The 16210-nt window shown below is 43.4% G+C and overlaps 2 protein-coding genes across 3 annotated transcripts; both read left to right on the forward strand.

Moving 5' to 3' along the window:
• Positions 1-5359: 5359 nt before the first annotated feature.
• On the forward strand, positions 5360-15465 carry LOC148135559 (histone H1-like). 2 transcript variants are annotated; one of them, XR_015755017.1, is made up of 3 exons: positions 5360-6365; positions 9466-9547; positions 15384-15465. XR_015755017.1 is itself a non-coding variant. In XM_087984515.1 (1 exon), exon 1 carries the CDS (start codon positions 5835-5837, stop codon positions 6510-6512), a length of 678 nt encoding a protein of 225 aa, XP_087840641.1. In that variant the 5' UTR covers positions 5360-5834; the 3' UTR covers positions 6513-6537. The 2 variants fall into 2 exon arrangements, 1 of the variants encoding a protein (XP_087840641.1); XM_087984515.1 differs by lacking the exons at positions 9466-9547; positions 15384-15465 and having other exon boundaries at positions 5360-6537.
• Positions 7726-9498, forward strand: LOC148135560 (histone H3). Its single transcript, XM_087984518.1, has one exon. It carries the CDS (start codon positions 7782-7784, stop codon positions 8190-8192), a length of 411 nt encoding a protein of 136 aa, XP_087840644.1. The 5' UTR covers positions 7726-7781; the 3' UTR covers positions 8193-9498.
• Positions 15466-16210: the final 745 nt, after the last annotated feature.

Genomic DNA, 16210 nt, shown 5'->3' on the forward strand with positions numbered 1-16210 from the left:
TCCTAATGCTTCCCAGAAACAAACATCAATTGGTCATTTTCCCAGTTTGACCAAAGGAACTGAGGCCGTGGGGGAAAGGGCAGAGAAGGTTTCAAGCTGGGAATTGCCTCTTTATGAAGCTCCAATGGAGTTCATTCCCGGGTCATGTTAATAACTCCTCCCTCCGGCTCTCTCACAATCTGATCAGGGGGCGGAGAAGCAGGCGGCCACTCGGCCCGTCCGCTGTGCTCCCCCATTCAATAACATTCCGTCTGATCGAATGTTAACTGTGGTATTTAATCCTGCTGACCCCTCATCCAGAAATATTAACTTCTTGCCCAAAGTAACATACAGAGAGATGGAATAAGTGGAACATTCTTACGAAGGCAGAAAATAACTGATGGAGAGAGTCTTGCATCACAGTGTCTGAGCTTATTTCTGGGTCAGGAGGCATGTGCAAAAGTCAGACCAGGTGTGCAACAACATTTCTGGAACTCGATTTAGTTTGTCGTGGATGACAGATTTTAGTGGCAAGTATGCTGCAGACAGAAACCTTGTGATGTATTGTATGGCACAACGAGAGACCCCAGCTGTTTTTGTTTATTCACTCCTGGAACGTGGATTTCGCTGGCTGAGCCTAGCATTTATTCTCCATCCCTTTGCGAAGGCGGTGTTGAGCCACCTTCTGGAACAGCTGTTGTCCATGTGCTGCCCACAATGCCATGAACACGGAGTTCCAGGGTCTTGATCCAGTGACAGTGAAAGAAAGTGGTTTTATTTCCAAGTCAGCATGGTGAGTGCCTTCGAGGGGAACTTGTCCGACTTCAAGGCGGTGTTCCCTGACATCAGCTGCCTTTATCGTTTTAGATGGAGGTAGTCGCGAATTGGAAGGTCCTCCTTTTACAAATTACAAAACTCGAATCTCTTTGTCAGCAGCATGACCGATAGAGTGAAGTCAGAATAGTGTGTTGCCTCCCTGGTGTCAGGATCAAGGATATCACAGAGAGAGTGCAGGCTATTCACAAAGGGGCTTACACATTGGAACTAACTACACAGGAAGGGAAAGAGATGAGATTCCGAAGGAAAAATAAGGAAGAGAGGCAAGAATTTAGAAAGGAGGACCTCTCCGGTAGTAATATCTAGATTACTCCCGCTGTTACAAGCGACTGAGGGTAGGAATAGGATGATACAGCAGAGGAATGCCCAACTCAGGAGCTTGTGCAGGGGAGAGGTGTTCAAATTTTTGGATCATTGGAATCTCTTCTGGGGAAAACGTGACTTGTAGAAAAAGGATGGAATCCACCTGAATTGAAAGGGATCTACTATATTGGCAGGGTCACTTCCTTGAGGTACTGGGGAGGGGATACCTAGTAAGGTGTGGGTATGGGGTGAGGTCAGTGGGAACCGGGGAGATAGTGAACAAAGATATCAATCTGAGGCTGGTAGTCGGTAAGTCAAACACCCAGGGCAGACAGGAACATAGAAGAGAATGAGGTTGGATTGATAACTTAAACAGCATTTATTTCAATGCAAGAGGCCTAACGGGGGAGGAGGATGAACTCAGGACATGGTTAGGAAAATGGGATTGGAATTGGGATATCATAGCAACTACAGAGGCATGGTTTGGTGATGACACAACTGGCAGCTTAATGTTCCAGGAATCAATTGTTATAGGAAGAATGGGGGGAGGGGTCAGCAAGAGAAAATGGGGCGTGATATGTTTGGTAAGAGATAAGATCACACCTTTACTGGGGGAAGATATTCCTGGGCTTATGTCCATGGAAATTATTTGGATGGGGAAATGAGAAATAAGAAAGGGTTTGATCACCTTATTGGGATTGGACTGTAGACACCCTAACAGTCAGCAGGAAATTGAGAAACAAATTTGTCAGGAGATCTTAGATCTGCAAGAATAATGGTGTGGTTATGGTGAGGGGTTTTAACATTCCAAACATAGATCATGGCTGCCATATTGTTAATGGTTTAGACAGAAAGGAATTTCTGAAGTGTGTACAAAAAAAGTTTCTGATTCAGTATGTGAATGCATCGTCTAGACAAGGTGCAAATCTTGACCTACTCTTGTGATATAATGATGTGTCAGTGGGGGAGCACTTTGGGGCCAACAACTATAATTTTATTAGTTTTAAAACTCTGATGGAAAAGGATCGACCAGATCTAAAAGTTAAATTTCTAATTTGGAGGAAGGCCAATTTTGAGAGTATTGTGCAAAAACTTTCAAAAGTTGACCGAGGGCAGATGTTCACAGGCAAAGTGATGGCTGAAAAATGGAAAGCCTTCAAAAATGAGAAAATGAGGGTACAGAGACAGTATGTTCCTGTTCATGTGAAAGGTATGACTGGTAGGTGTAGGAAATGCTGCATGAGAAAAGATGTTGAGGTTTTGGTCCAAATAAGAAGGAAGCATATATTAGTTAAATACAGGAGAGGTTGAGTGAATCCTTCGAAGAGTATAAAGGCAGTAGGGATATACTTAAGGAGGAAATGAGGAGGGCAAAAAAGGGACATAACATAGCTTTGGCAAATAGTGTTAAGGAGAATTCAAATAGATTTTATAAATACATGAAGGTCAAAATGGTAACCAGGGAAAGAAGAGGGCCCAGCAAAGATTAGCAAGGCAGCCTATGTGTAGAAGAATAGGAAAAGTGGGAGATACTAAGCGAGTACTTACGGAGGAGAATGAAATGGAAGATATAGAGCATGGGGAAACAAATAGTGACATCTTATAAAATGTCCATAATACAGAGGAGGTGCTGCTGGATGATTTTAAACAGAAAAGGTGGATAAAGCAAGAGCACCTGATCAGGTGGACCTGGAACATGATGATAAGCTAGGGAAGTGATTGTTGGGCCCTTTGCTGAGATATTTGTATCTCAGCAAAGTCACAGTCACAGGTGAAGTGCAAAAAGACTGGAGGCTGGCTAATGTGGTGCCACTATTTAAGAAAAGGGGCAAGGAAAAGTCAGGGAACTATTGAACAGTGAGCATAACATCAACAGTAGGCAAACAGTTGAGGGAATTGTGAGAGACAGGATTACATCTTTCTGAAAGGACAGGATTGATGAGGGGTAGTCAACATGGCTTTCTGCATGGGAAGTCATGTATCACTAACTCAACTGAGTTTTTTTGAATCGGTAAGGAAGAGGACTGATGAGGGCAAAGTGGTGGATGTGATCTAAATGGCCTTCAGTAAGGCGTTTGACAAAGCTCCCCATGGGAAATTGATTAGCAAGATTGGATCACATGGAATACAGGGAGAACTAGCCATTTGGATACAGAACTTGTTTGAAGGTAGAAGACAGAGGATGGTGGTGGAGGGATGCTTTTCAGAGTGGAGGCCTGTGACAAGTGATGTGTTACAAGGATCACTGCTGAGTCCACTGCTTTTCATCATTTATATAAATGATTTTAGTTAATAAATGATAGAACACCAGGTTATATTCCAACAGGAGAAAGTGAGGACTTCAGGAAGAAGGGCTTGTGCCCGAAACGTCGATTCCCCTGTTCCTTGGATGCTGCCTGACCTACTGCGCTTTTCCAGCAACACATTTTGAGCTATATTCCAACAGGTTCATTTAGAAATACAAACTTTCAGACTGCTGCTCCTCCATCAGGAGTCTGTATTTAGAAAGCTTGTACTTCCAAATAAACCTGTTGGACTATAACCTGATGTTGTCATTTTTAACTTTGCACACCGCAGTCCAGCACCAGCACCTCCACATTATTATGAATGATTTGGATGTGAGGTTCCAGTTATTGTTAGTCAGTTTGCAGATTACACAAAATTTGTAGGTGTACTAAACAGCAAAGAAGGCTACCTCAGAATGCAGCAGGATCTCGATCAGATGGGCCACTGGACTCAGGAGTGGCATATTGAGTTCAATTTAAATTAATATGAGGTGCTGCAATTTGGAAAGGCAAATCAGGGCAGGACTTACACACTTAATATTAAGTTCCTGTGGAGTGTTGCTGAACAAACAGACGTTGGAATGTGGGTTCATTGTTGCTTGAACATGGAGTTATAGTTAGATAGGATAGCAACGAAGGCATTTATGTTTTCCTTTACTGGTCAGAGCTTTGAGTATGTGACTTAAGAGAACATGTTATGGGTGTACAGAACATTGGTAATGCCACTTTTGGAATATTATGTGCAATTCTGGTCTCTTTCCTATAAAAAAGAATGTTGTGAAACTTGAAATGACTATTTAAGATAGTTTATTGTCCAAAGAAAAGGCCTACAATTTGGGAATATAGCGAGACGAGAAGGCTGCAAACAGATCCAGATTTAACAAATGACTGCTAATAGGGATTTAACTAACAAAGAACAAATGAAGAAAAGAGCAATGTTGTGGAAACCATTTAAAATACTGCTAAAACACTAATAAATGTGTAAAGAGAGAAATGAACATAAATAGGTTGGCAAAGAGGACCACATGCCACTTACAACATTAAAGAGGGGAGTTCAAAATGCGGAATGAAAATGTCTCAAAAATCGCAAACATACTATTGTTCTCTGTTCACAAATATTCACACAACTAACACAGTAGTGGTATTGGAGAGTTTAGTGAGAGGGAAGAACTGAACCAAATCAGTATTATTTGGGAAATGAGTTGGGACAGTGGATAGGATTGAAGGTTGGGAAACACCAGGCCTTGATCATCTACGTCCCAGATGTAATGGGCTGAGTAATACTGGATGCAGGGATGGTCATGTTCCAAGATTCTACAAGCTCTGCAATAATTTACACAGATTGGGGGCTAGCTCGTGTAAGCAATCCAATCGAAAAGGGTGGTAAATATAAAATTATGAACTATAGGCCAGTCAGGGAAAAAATATCAAAATGAAAGCTTCAATTGCGAAGCATTTGACAAAACAGTATTCAGGATCTGCTAGAATCAGCATGAACATGAAGGGCCTGTTCCAGTGCACACTGTTCTGTCTTCTAAGCTTCGAGGAGAAAGTGAGGTCTGCAGATGCTGGAGATCAAAGTTGAAACTTTATTGCTGGAACAGCACAGCAGGTCAGGCAGCATCCAGGGAACAGGAGATTCGACGTTTCGGGCACAGGCCCTTCTTCAGGAAACTTCTAAGCTTGGCAAACTGACTGGCCATCTTTGAGGATGTAAACAATAGAGCTGATGAGAGTGCAACAGCTACTGAGGAGAAAAACTACAACTAACTCCCTGGACACCGCAGCAAAGGCTGAAAGGAGGAGACATTCTATCCTTCCACACTTACATTTGGTGATATTTCTGGCGTGTGACTGTGTGAATGTGAATACTGTGTCAGAGAGGCTGTCGGAAAAGGGCGGACGGTAAGTCGAACGTAACTGTGTTTGTGTGTCCGCGAATATTATGATATTTCTGGGTCTCTCTTGTGAAAATCAAAAACATTTTCAATTCAACTTATTCCCCGGCTCCCCCAATAGACCCCAAAGGTAGAATTTAAGACAATGTATTTGTTGATTTCAAGATTTTAGTCTAAAAGTACCGACAATGTCAGCGCTCAGCTCAAAAAGCTCGATCTGTGCGGCAGCAAAATGAGTTTAACTCAACAGCGGAGCCCTCTATTCGAGTGAAAACTTTTCAGTCGCAAACTTTACCGTGTCAGGGTCAGGAGCGATCGAGCCTGGCTCTCTGAAAATGCGGAATTTCAGAGGAATCGGAGAGTTTAGGCCGTTAGAGAAACACAGAGAGGCAGCAGGAGCAGGGAGCTGACGGCAGGTTGTCCCTGCGCCGTCCGCTCGCTGCCTTGAAGTTGCTCAGTGCCGCCCCCAGTAGCTTCATTGCTGACCGAGTTCAAACTGTCCCAGAGAAAGATTCAGCGCAGAGTTCTCAACATGAGCGACAGTGCAGCCGCCGAAACGGCTCCTCCAGCCGCCGCTCCCACCAAAGCCAAGGCTCCCAAGAAGAAGGCGGCGGCTTCCAGGAAGAAAACACCCGGTCCCGGGTTGGGAGAGCTGATTCTGAAGGGTGTCGGGGATATCAAGGATCGCAGAGGGGCGTCTCTGTCCGCTATAAAGAAGGCGCTGGAGAGAAGCGGGATCGATGTGGGAAAGCGAAACGCACAGATCAAGATGAGTATCAGGAGGTGCCTGGCGAACGGCTCCCTTGTTCTGGTCAAGGGCCAGGGCGTCTCCGGCTCCTTCAAACTCCCTAAGAATCCAGTCAAGGCAAAAGCGGGAAAGAAGGCGGGAACATCAGCCGCCAAGAAACCGGCCGTGAAGAAATCACCGTCCAAGAAGGCGACAGCAAAGAAATCCCAGACCAAGAAGGCGACAGCCAAGAAATCCCCAGCCAAGAGAGCGACAACCAAGAAGTCCCCAGCCAAGAAAGCGAGCGGCAAGAAGACGGCACCGCCAAAGAAAGCGGTGAGCAAAGCAGCGCCAAAGAAACGGACTCCCGTGAAGAAGGTGAAAAAGGCCAAGGGCCCTAAAGCCCCCAAACCCCTCAGCAAACCGGCTAAAAGCAAGGCCAAGCCCAAAGCAAAAGTGACCAAGACAGCAGCAAAAAAATGAACCCGTCAGTGTAATATGTAACCGTCTGAACCCAAAGGCTCTTGTCAGAGCCACCCACATCTCTCAGGAAAGAGCTGAGCCCGAATCAAATGTTCCGTGTCCCGGTGCCGAGCGCAGACCTACCTTAGATATTATTTGATCTGAATAACTCAAATACACACACATGCCATGGTTTACGAGAGCTGAGACCTGTGAATGGGGAAGGTATCATATAGGGAGGGTTTATTGATCTCCATCTGGTTGTTTCACTTCGCGTCACGAATGTGACATTGTACTATCTTTATTTCATTGACCCGTTCAGGAATGTTACTTTGTTCAGTTTTGATTCTGAGACCCTGCGGATGTTTTCATTGCGTGTTCCTTCCATCTGCCTGTTACAGACTGTTCAGGTAGCAATTCCACATTGTCTTCGGGCTAATTACAATCTGGGGGTAACAAAAAAAATCCCAGGGGTAGCACGGTGGCTCAGAGGTTAGCACTGCTGCCTCAGCGCCAAGGACGTCTGTGTGGAGTTTGCACATTCTCCCCGTGCCTGCGTGGGTTTCCTCTGGATGCTCCGGTTTCCTCCAACAGTCCAAAGATGTGCATGTCAGGTGAATTGGCTGTGCTAAATTGCCTGTAGTGTTAGGTGGATTAGTCAGGGGTAAATGTAGGGGAATGGGTCTATGTGGACTTATTGGGCCGAAGGGCCTGTCTCCACGCTGTGGGTAATCTAATCATAAAGTGAGATTCTGTCCTTTTATCGGTGTATACTGCATTAGCTTTTAAGATGTTTAAATTGGCGGGGTTATTTCGACTCATTCACGGCGGGTAAACGTTCGGTTGTTCAGTTTGTCTGGCTGTTTTAAACCCCGCCTTTTCCTCCTGCCTGTTACGGACAGATCAGGCAATGCTCACGCCTCCTGTCAAAGCTGACTGCTAACGAGGTTTTAAAGAGTTGCTATAAAATAGTAAATTTTATCTTAGTTCCGGACGGATGGCGTTTTTGCGTTTTAATGGTTACTTTAATCTCAAGGTTTGTGAGGGTGAATTCAGTGGGCATTTAGAAACTGACCAACTGTCGTTTCCAGTGAACCAATCAGACTCCAACAATTCTTTTCCTGCCTGTTCTTTTCCATCCGGAGCTGTTTCTCTGTGGGTTGAGGGACAGGGCTGTATCCAATCCCAGCTCTAGGGCGGGCTCGCCGTTCCCTTAAACAGGGAGCACCGCAGCAGCCTCAGCATTGACAGCAGCAGCCTGTGTCTGTGTGTAACTGCGAGTTGAGGAGAATGGCTCGGACCAAGCAGACAGCGCGCAAATCCACCGGAGGGAAAGCTCCCCGCAAGCAGCTGGCGACCAAAGCGGCCCGCAAGAGCGCTCCGGCCACGGGCGGAGTGAAGAAGCCTCATCGCTACAGGCCCGGCACGGTGGCTCTGCGGGAGATCCGCCGCTACCAGAAATCCACCGAGCTGCTGATCCGCAAACTGCCCTTCCAGCGCCTGGTGCGAGAGATCGCTCAGGACTTCAAGACCGACCTGCGCTTCCAGAGCTCGGCGGTGATGGCCCTGCAGGAGGCCAGCGAGGCTTACCTGGTGGGACTGTTTGAGGACACCAACCTGTGTGCCATCCACGCCAAGCGGGTCACCATCATGCCCAAAGACATCCAGCTGGCCCGCCGGATCCGCGGGGAGCGCGCCTAAACGGAGCATAGCCGGCCCTGCACATTCACCCCGAGAGAGAGAGTAAAACACAACGGCTCTTTTCAGAGCCACTAAACCATCCAGAGAGAGCGGGAAGCGATCGCAGACGTTGGAAAATGGCTTTGAATAATATTAAAGTGGGGGGCGTGACATCAGTAATACATTTCATGGGAGTTGGTTGAAGACAGTTCCCACAAGCAGCAGTGACTAGAATAGGCGCTGCTGTGAATGTTATGTAATTTTCATATAGTAGTGCAGTATTAATTCCGGATTACATCCCCTTTGTCCTCACTGTCTCCCTTGGTGTTCCCACCAGTTACAGCTGGTATGATCATTGCTGAGGAAGCTGGCGGGAAAACATGGCGCCAAATCATCAACCGTTTTCTTTCAAATTTGAAAATCCTGCCGAAATGTAGATCAGAGAAGGGAGCTTTACGCAAAACAATGCATTCGTATTTAGTCATTAATTTGCAATTTTTCTTTCGGGTAATGAGTCTCGAACCTATTTGAAGCATTCGAGATTGTCTTCGGAGAGAACCAACACTCTCATTCAGCCCTGTGAGGATTTCATGAACGTTCTTCGGCGTGAACGCATTAATAACGAACGCCGTCTTTATGTATTATTTTAATGATGGAAATGTGTTGCTGGAAAAGCGCAGCAGGTCAGGCAGCATCTAGGGAACAGGAGAATCGACGTTTCGGGCACAGGCCCTTCTTCAGGAAAGAGGCCGAGCGGAGCAGGAACTGGTCCCGGAACTTGGAGTGAGCGGGCTGGGGGGAAGAGAGAGGCCTTTCTCGGGCTGTGTGTGGGCCTGCTGAGGGAGGCAGAGCGGGAAGAAGCTGCTGTGGGACATTCTTGTGGTTTACAATCCCCTAAACTCTGATGGGAATTCATTGTTTAGCATCTATTTCATGCTGTTTGTTGCGAAAAGACATTGAATAGTATGTCATTAAAGGACAGTATATCTAAATGTGAGAGCCTGTTGTTCTTCCTTCAACAGTTAATGTATTGGGAGCTGAATATTGAACTTGCAGATGTTGGTTAGTTTTTGTACCTTAGTAAATTTTTTTAGAATTTCGCAAACAGAAAAACAAAGACTGGAAGGGGCTCAGAGCTAGAGTGTAACCAGTCCTTGCTCTGTTCACCTTGCCCTGTTTAAAAACAAAGAATTATCACGATCATGACCTGACCTGAATATTTCATTGATCAGTTGATGTCTTTCTATTTAGCTGATGGTGATTTACAGAAAATATTCCTCTTGTCTTCCTCCAGGCAAATGATTGATGGACCAAGACAATGTAATATTCCCTCAGTACAAAGCCAAGTGTGAACATCTGCTTCTACCAACCAGCAGGTATGTTACTGTTGTCAGATTGGAGAACATCCTTTCCACAGTCAGAGTGGATTGAGTCAGATACACAGTGAGCTCAATTTCCAGAGGTACACATTCAATCCAAGAGTCAAACACAAATGATGCAATATTTTTTTTTGATTTCGCCCTATACTCAATGTACAACAGCTCAGTTCCAATAAATGCCACGATACTTAGTCAATTATCATTTGCAACATCAGAAGAGGGATAGATTGTATCTTCTTATGAAATATATATTAGGAACTGTATTAACTCCACATGTAATGAAGGCAATTTTAAAGGTGAACAAACAAATCATTCTGTTACATTGTTACAGCAAGGATTTCTGAAGATATAGAAGGAAACTTTGGCATTATCAGTAACTGAGACGGACAAAATTAATCTTTTGATAAATAGAAGTCCTATGTGAAAGGCACAACAACTAAACAGTGTAAATTCCAAATAAACCTCTAAGCACAGATGCTTTTCTGCTGCAATGTGTTGCATGTACATTTGTCCATGGATCCTACAGGCACTAAAGCTAAAGAACACTGGCTGTGGACATTATTGAACTACATGTGCAATGCCAGAGATTAACAGATATACAAACACATCCACTTTCACTGACAGGAGCTGACTCCAGTGGCAATGGATAGTACCTCATTCATGTCAAGTAGCAGAAGTTTGAACACCTGAAGTACAATAGCAGTTACTAAAAGTGACATGTTTCAATTTGGATGACACTAGCACAGTGAAACACAATAACCAAGAATAAGGAGCACATTGATATCTAGTATCAGAGAGTGAGTGAATCTCATTCTCACACTGAGCCTGGTGCTGATGAACACACATTTTCTCCACACTCTCACATTCTGGTTGAGGGCCTGAGTAATGCAGAAGCATTTCCATACTTTTTTTAATATATGAAACACTGATTTATAAGGCATTAAACCCACCTCATAAGGTGTATCAGATCATGACATGCAGAACGGGAAACACAAGGCAACATAAAAAAAGTGTCAGTATGATATAGACTAGTGCCACTCCTTTCAAGTGATACAGATTGGCAGCACAACAGAAAACTCACTCACACACAGCCAGTTAATGCTGAAAGGGGAAAAAAAATGAAATTTATGCCCAGATATTTCCAAATATGGACAGTTATAAATTGATTCACCAAATCATTAATCGCTTCAGTTAGCATCAGATGTTATATCTTAGTGTCCAGCCGCAACTGATAAAGATTACTACATACATAAAATATTTTTTTAAAAGTCTGAATGCAATAAAATTCAGATTCATGGCAAAGATAACATTAATCCGGCAACACAATAGGTTAGTGAATATTGATCAAGTTTATCCTAAACTCAGACCAAAAAAACACAACTGAACATGGAAAGAAAATGAGATCCACATACTCTACCTGATGCTATTGCCCACAGAACAAAACTGGCACTATAGTTATCAAAGACAGGTAAGTGCAGAAATAATCTCAAATTAGCATTTAGATAGAGATACTGTCAATGAGTGGATGAAGTTCAGAATCCCAACAGTTAATGGAAACTAGTATGGAGAACGGGTGAAGAACAGAATGTCCCAGTCTGGACATAAATTGGCCGAATGGCTGGATCAATTCTGTGACTCTACCATAAATGACATAATGCAGAAGAGTTTAAGTCCCAATCACAACACCCTAAAATCTATCACAGAATCAATCACCGTCACAGAGAATTATTTTTCCTAATTTCATTCATGGGATGAGAGAATCACTGGCGAGGCCAGCATTTATTGCCCATCCCTCACTCCCAGGGGATAGTTATGTGTCAGCCACATTGCTGTGGGTCTGGAGACACATGTAGGCCAGACCAAGTAAGGATGGCAGCTCCTTTTCTTAAAGGACATTAGTGAACCAGATGGCAAACAAGAATAGATTCCTTGACATCACTGGACTCATAGAATATTATTGGCTGTCAGTGAATTAAGCAACTTTTGATACATGAGAGTTAAAAGTGACTGGTACTGATTGAGCACTTGATGTTCGGTCACACAGCACAAACTGACAAGGTTAGCTCAATTCGTGAATTCTCATGTGGACACAACAAAAACTGTTGTGGTTCTGTTCGCCGAGCTGGGAATTTGTGTTGCAGACGTTTCATCCCCTGTCTAGGTGACATCCTTAGTGCTTGGGGGCCTCCTGTGAAGCGCTTCTGTGATGTTTCCTCCGGCATTTATAGTGATTTGTACCTGCCGCTTCCGGTTGTCAGTTCCAGCTGTCCGCTGCACCCAATATACCGGCCACTGCAGCGGAAAGCTGGAACTGACAACCGGAAGCGGCAGGTACAAATCACTATAAATGCCGGAGGAAACATCACAGAAGCACTTCACAGGAGGCTCCCAAGCACTGAGGATGTCACCTAGACCGGGGACGAAACGTCTGCAACACAAATTCCCAGCTCGGCGATCAGAACCACAGCAACGAGCACCCGAGCTACAAATATTCTCCCCCAACTTTGAACAACAAAAATTGACAGGCGGAGATTGATGGCTCCTCACACACATTCACTCTGCAGAAACTGAACGGGAGAGCATGATACTTAAACACACACCCCCAAACCACCACACACACTTCAAAAACACTGGCAGGTACAATCTGATAAATGCATTTGCACATGTATAAACGAAACGTTGACAAATACAGATTCACACCTACATCCTGAGTTACACCGAGCAGAATATAACAGGGACAGATTGGTCAATCACACTCAAATGCACGTGGCAGGACATTTCAGTGGAAGATATTCTCATTCACAAAGCAGAAACTTATTGGAACAGATTGATAACACTTTCAAATTACTTAAATTGACATGTACGGTTTGATAATGACTTTCTCATATTCACAGGAGAAACTGACAGGTAGAGATTGATAACAGAAGAAATCAGAGTTACATTTGAGGTCTAGTGACCCTTCCTCAGAACTGAGTGTGTGCATTTTCCTAGCTGCTACATGGTCTTCTCTATTCTGGGAAAACTGAGTGTAGATTGGGTGTCCACTTTGCCAAACACCTACATTCTGTCCAGAAAACAAGACCCTGAGCTTCCACTTGCCTGCCACTTCAACACACCACCAATCCCCTGATGAACATCTCTGCCTCGGGCTTGCTGCAGAGCTCCAGTTAAAGCTCAGTGCAAGCTGGAAGAATAGTACCTCATTTTCTGGTTGGGAACACAACAGCCTTCTGGACCCAATACTGACTTCTACAACTTTAGGGCGAGAGCTTTCCCATGTCATTACCCAGAACCTCTCACACCGGCCTTGTTATCACAAGGTCTGCTATTATACACCAACAGTCACTAACAGTCCCTGTTAATAGTGAGTCACCTTCCTTGTCTGACCATGATCTTTGGATTCTATATCCATCTACCAGTTACTCCTGACCCTTCAACATACCCTACCTTCGGCAGAAAAACTAATCATTTCCTGGCTTCCATCAGTTCTCAGGAAGGGTTACTGGACTGGAAATTTTAACTTTGATTTCTGTCCACAGACTCTGTCAGACCTGCTGAGCTTTTCCAGCAAGTTGATTTTGTTTCTGATTTCCAGCATCTGCAGTTCTTTTGGTTTTCATTTAGAGATTAATAACTACGTTTTCATATTCACAGAGCAGAAACTACCAGGGAAAATTGATAACCACATTCACATGTTCACAAAATAAAATTTGTCAGGCAAACATTGATAAATACACTCACATTTACAATTCGGACCCTGATTGGGAAGGATTCTTAATTAAACTTAACTAAACTTTCACAAAGCAAAACCTGACAGGGACTGTTAAAAACTAACTTCTCCTATTCACATAGCAGAAACTGGCAGGTTTAGATTGACAATTACCCAAACATATTCACCAAGAAGATATCCTCAGGAGGCTAAGGAAATTCACTGTGTCTATAAAGACTCTGCAAATTTTTATCGATGCACCACCTATCTGGATGTGTCACAGTGTGGTATGGCCACTGTTCTGCCCAAGAGCACAAGCAATTACAGTCAGTTGTGAACAAAGCCCAATCCATCACTGAAAGCAGCCTTCCATTCAAAGGCTCCATTTATACTTCCGCCTGTGTTGGGAAAGCAACCAACATAATCAAAGACCCATCTGACCCCGGTTCTGTGCTCCTCCACCCTGATCTGTCAGGTAGAAAATACCGAAGTTTGAATATACCGTCCAACAGTTTCAAGAATTGATTCTGTGCTGTTATTAGACTTTTGAATGGACCTCTCAAATTTTAATGTTATTCTCTCTCTCTCTGTACCATTAACACTGAGTCCAGATTCTGTTCTATTGCTCTAATGCACTTTGTATGATATAATCTGCCTGTAAGGCACTCAAAACAATACTTTTCATTGTATCTCTGTACATGTGACAATAATAAATCAGATCAAATCAAGTGGATAACTACGCTCACATGTCACAGAATCTGAGAGGTACAGGTTGATAGCTACAGTCACACAACCTGACAGGAAAAGATGAATAAACATTCAAACCCCGACATTACAGTACCTGACAGGAAGGATTGATAACTAAAATCTCTTCTTCACAAAGCAGAAATTGATAGTGACAGATGAAAGCTCAGCTCACACATACACATAGCATAAAATGGCAGGAATTGACAATTACACAGACATATTCACCGAGCAGAAACTGACAGCTATAGATTGATAACTATATTTATGTATTCACACAGCAGAGTCTGAAAGGTACAGATTGATAATTACACTCTCACTTTGACAAAGAAGAAATTGACAGGTAGAGAATGATAACTGTACTAGTCACATATTGACAGGGCCAGATTGGTATTGACTCTCTCAAACTGATGTAGTAAAAACAGATTGACAATGACACTCTGGTGTCAAATAGCAAAACCTGACAGGTACTGTTTGATAATTGCACTGAGAAATTGATTATAGCTGAAACTGACAGGTGGAGATCAATATCTCCATTCACACAGAAGATATTGACAGGTACAAATTGATAACTGCATTTAATATTCATACAGCAGAAACTGGCAGGGAGATACTGAGAATGACACACCCATTCTCAAAGCTGAAACTGACAGGTTCAGGTTGATAACTACACTGTCAGATACACAGCAGAAACTGTTAGGGAAAGATTGTTAAGTAAATTCACACATTCACAACGACAGAAACTGACAGGTATATTGATAAGTAAACTCGCACATCCCCATCAGTGAAGCACATAGGGACTGACCCTATTTATTTAAAATGTATTATCAATCAGTCTCTGCCAGTTTCTACTATGTGGATATGAGTTCAGTTATCAATCTATACCTGTCAGTTTATACTATGTGAATGTATGAATGTAGTTATCAATCTGTCCCTGTCACTCTCTCGTAAAATACATTTTGGACATTGCAGAGAGTGACAGGGAGAGATTGATAACTATATTAACTCTCACATTTGCACGGCCTATACTGACAGGTATAGGTTGACAGCCGTACTCCCACGTTCACCTCGCAGGAACTGACAGGTATGGATTGATAAGGAAACTCTCAAGTCCCTATACAAACTTGTATTGGGTAGCCCCATTGTGGAGCTGTAGAGATATTGGTTAGTAGCTGGTTCTCAGTGAATTGGTATAGATTTCTTTTGTTACAATCACCAGACAAAGAGCAACTCATGTCAGACCTGTAGTTCTTTTTGAAATGCTGACTTGAAAGAAACACAGCCTCATGATTATAAAATGAATATTACATTGAAAGGTTTGATACTGTCAAACTCACTTAATGTTGACTTACAGGGGATGTCTCTTCTCTCTTCTTCCAGACAATTACATGAAGGAGCAAGACAATGTAACATCCCCTCGGTACGAAGCCAAGTGTGATCAGTTCCTTCTAACAAACAGCAGGTATGTTATCGCTGTCAGACTGAAAAACATACTTTCTACAGTCACAGAGCAGTTGAATTAGATACACATGGAATTCAATTTCTAGAGAAAAGTTTTCACAAGAATAGTCAAATACCACCAAGTAATTATAACTTTTTTTATCCCTCTCCATTCTCAATTCACATCACCTGATTTCCAAGAAATGTTATCATTCACAGCCATTGAGTCATCGAGACGTACAGCACTGAAGCAGACTCTTTGGTCCTACTCATCCATGCCAACCAGATGTCAGAAACTAATCTAGTCCCATTTGCCAGCACTTGACCCATATCCCTTTGAACCTTCCTATTCATAGACCCATCCAGATGCCTTTTAAATGTTGTAATTGTACCAGCTTCCTCCACTTCCTCTGGCAGCTCATTCCTTACTCATACCATCTTATGCGTGAAAAAGTTGCCGCTTAGATCCATTTAAAATTTTTCCCCATTTACCTTAAACCTATGCCTCTAGTTTTGTACTCCCCCAACTCAGGGAAGAGACATTGTCCCTCATGATTTTATAAACCTCTATGTGTTCAGCCTCACTCTAAAGCTCAAATCGTCCAACCCTGACAAATTCCTTGTAAATTTCCTCCCACATTCCAAAGATGTGCAAGTCAGGTGAATTGGCCATGCTAAATTGCCCGTAGTGTTAGGTAAAGGGGTAAATGTAGGGGTATGGGTGGGTTACGCTTCGGCGGGTCGGTGTGGACTTGTTGGGCCGAAGG

Source organism: Chiloscyllium plagiosum, unplaced genomic scaffold (genome assembly GCF_037043375.1).
Source record: "Chiloscyllium plagiosum isolate Xiang-an unplaced genomic scaffold, Cpla_swu_hap1 HiC_scaffold_49, whole genome shotgun sequence".
Classification (NCBI taxonomy): domain Eukaryota; kingdom Metazoa; phylum Chordata; class Chondrichthyes; order Orectolobiformes; family Hemiscylliidae; genus Chiloscyllium; species Chiloscyllium plagiosum.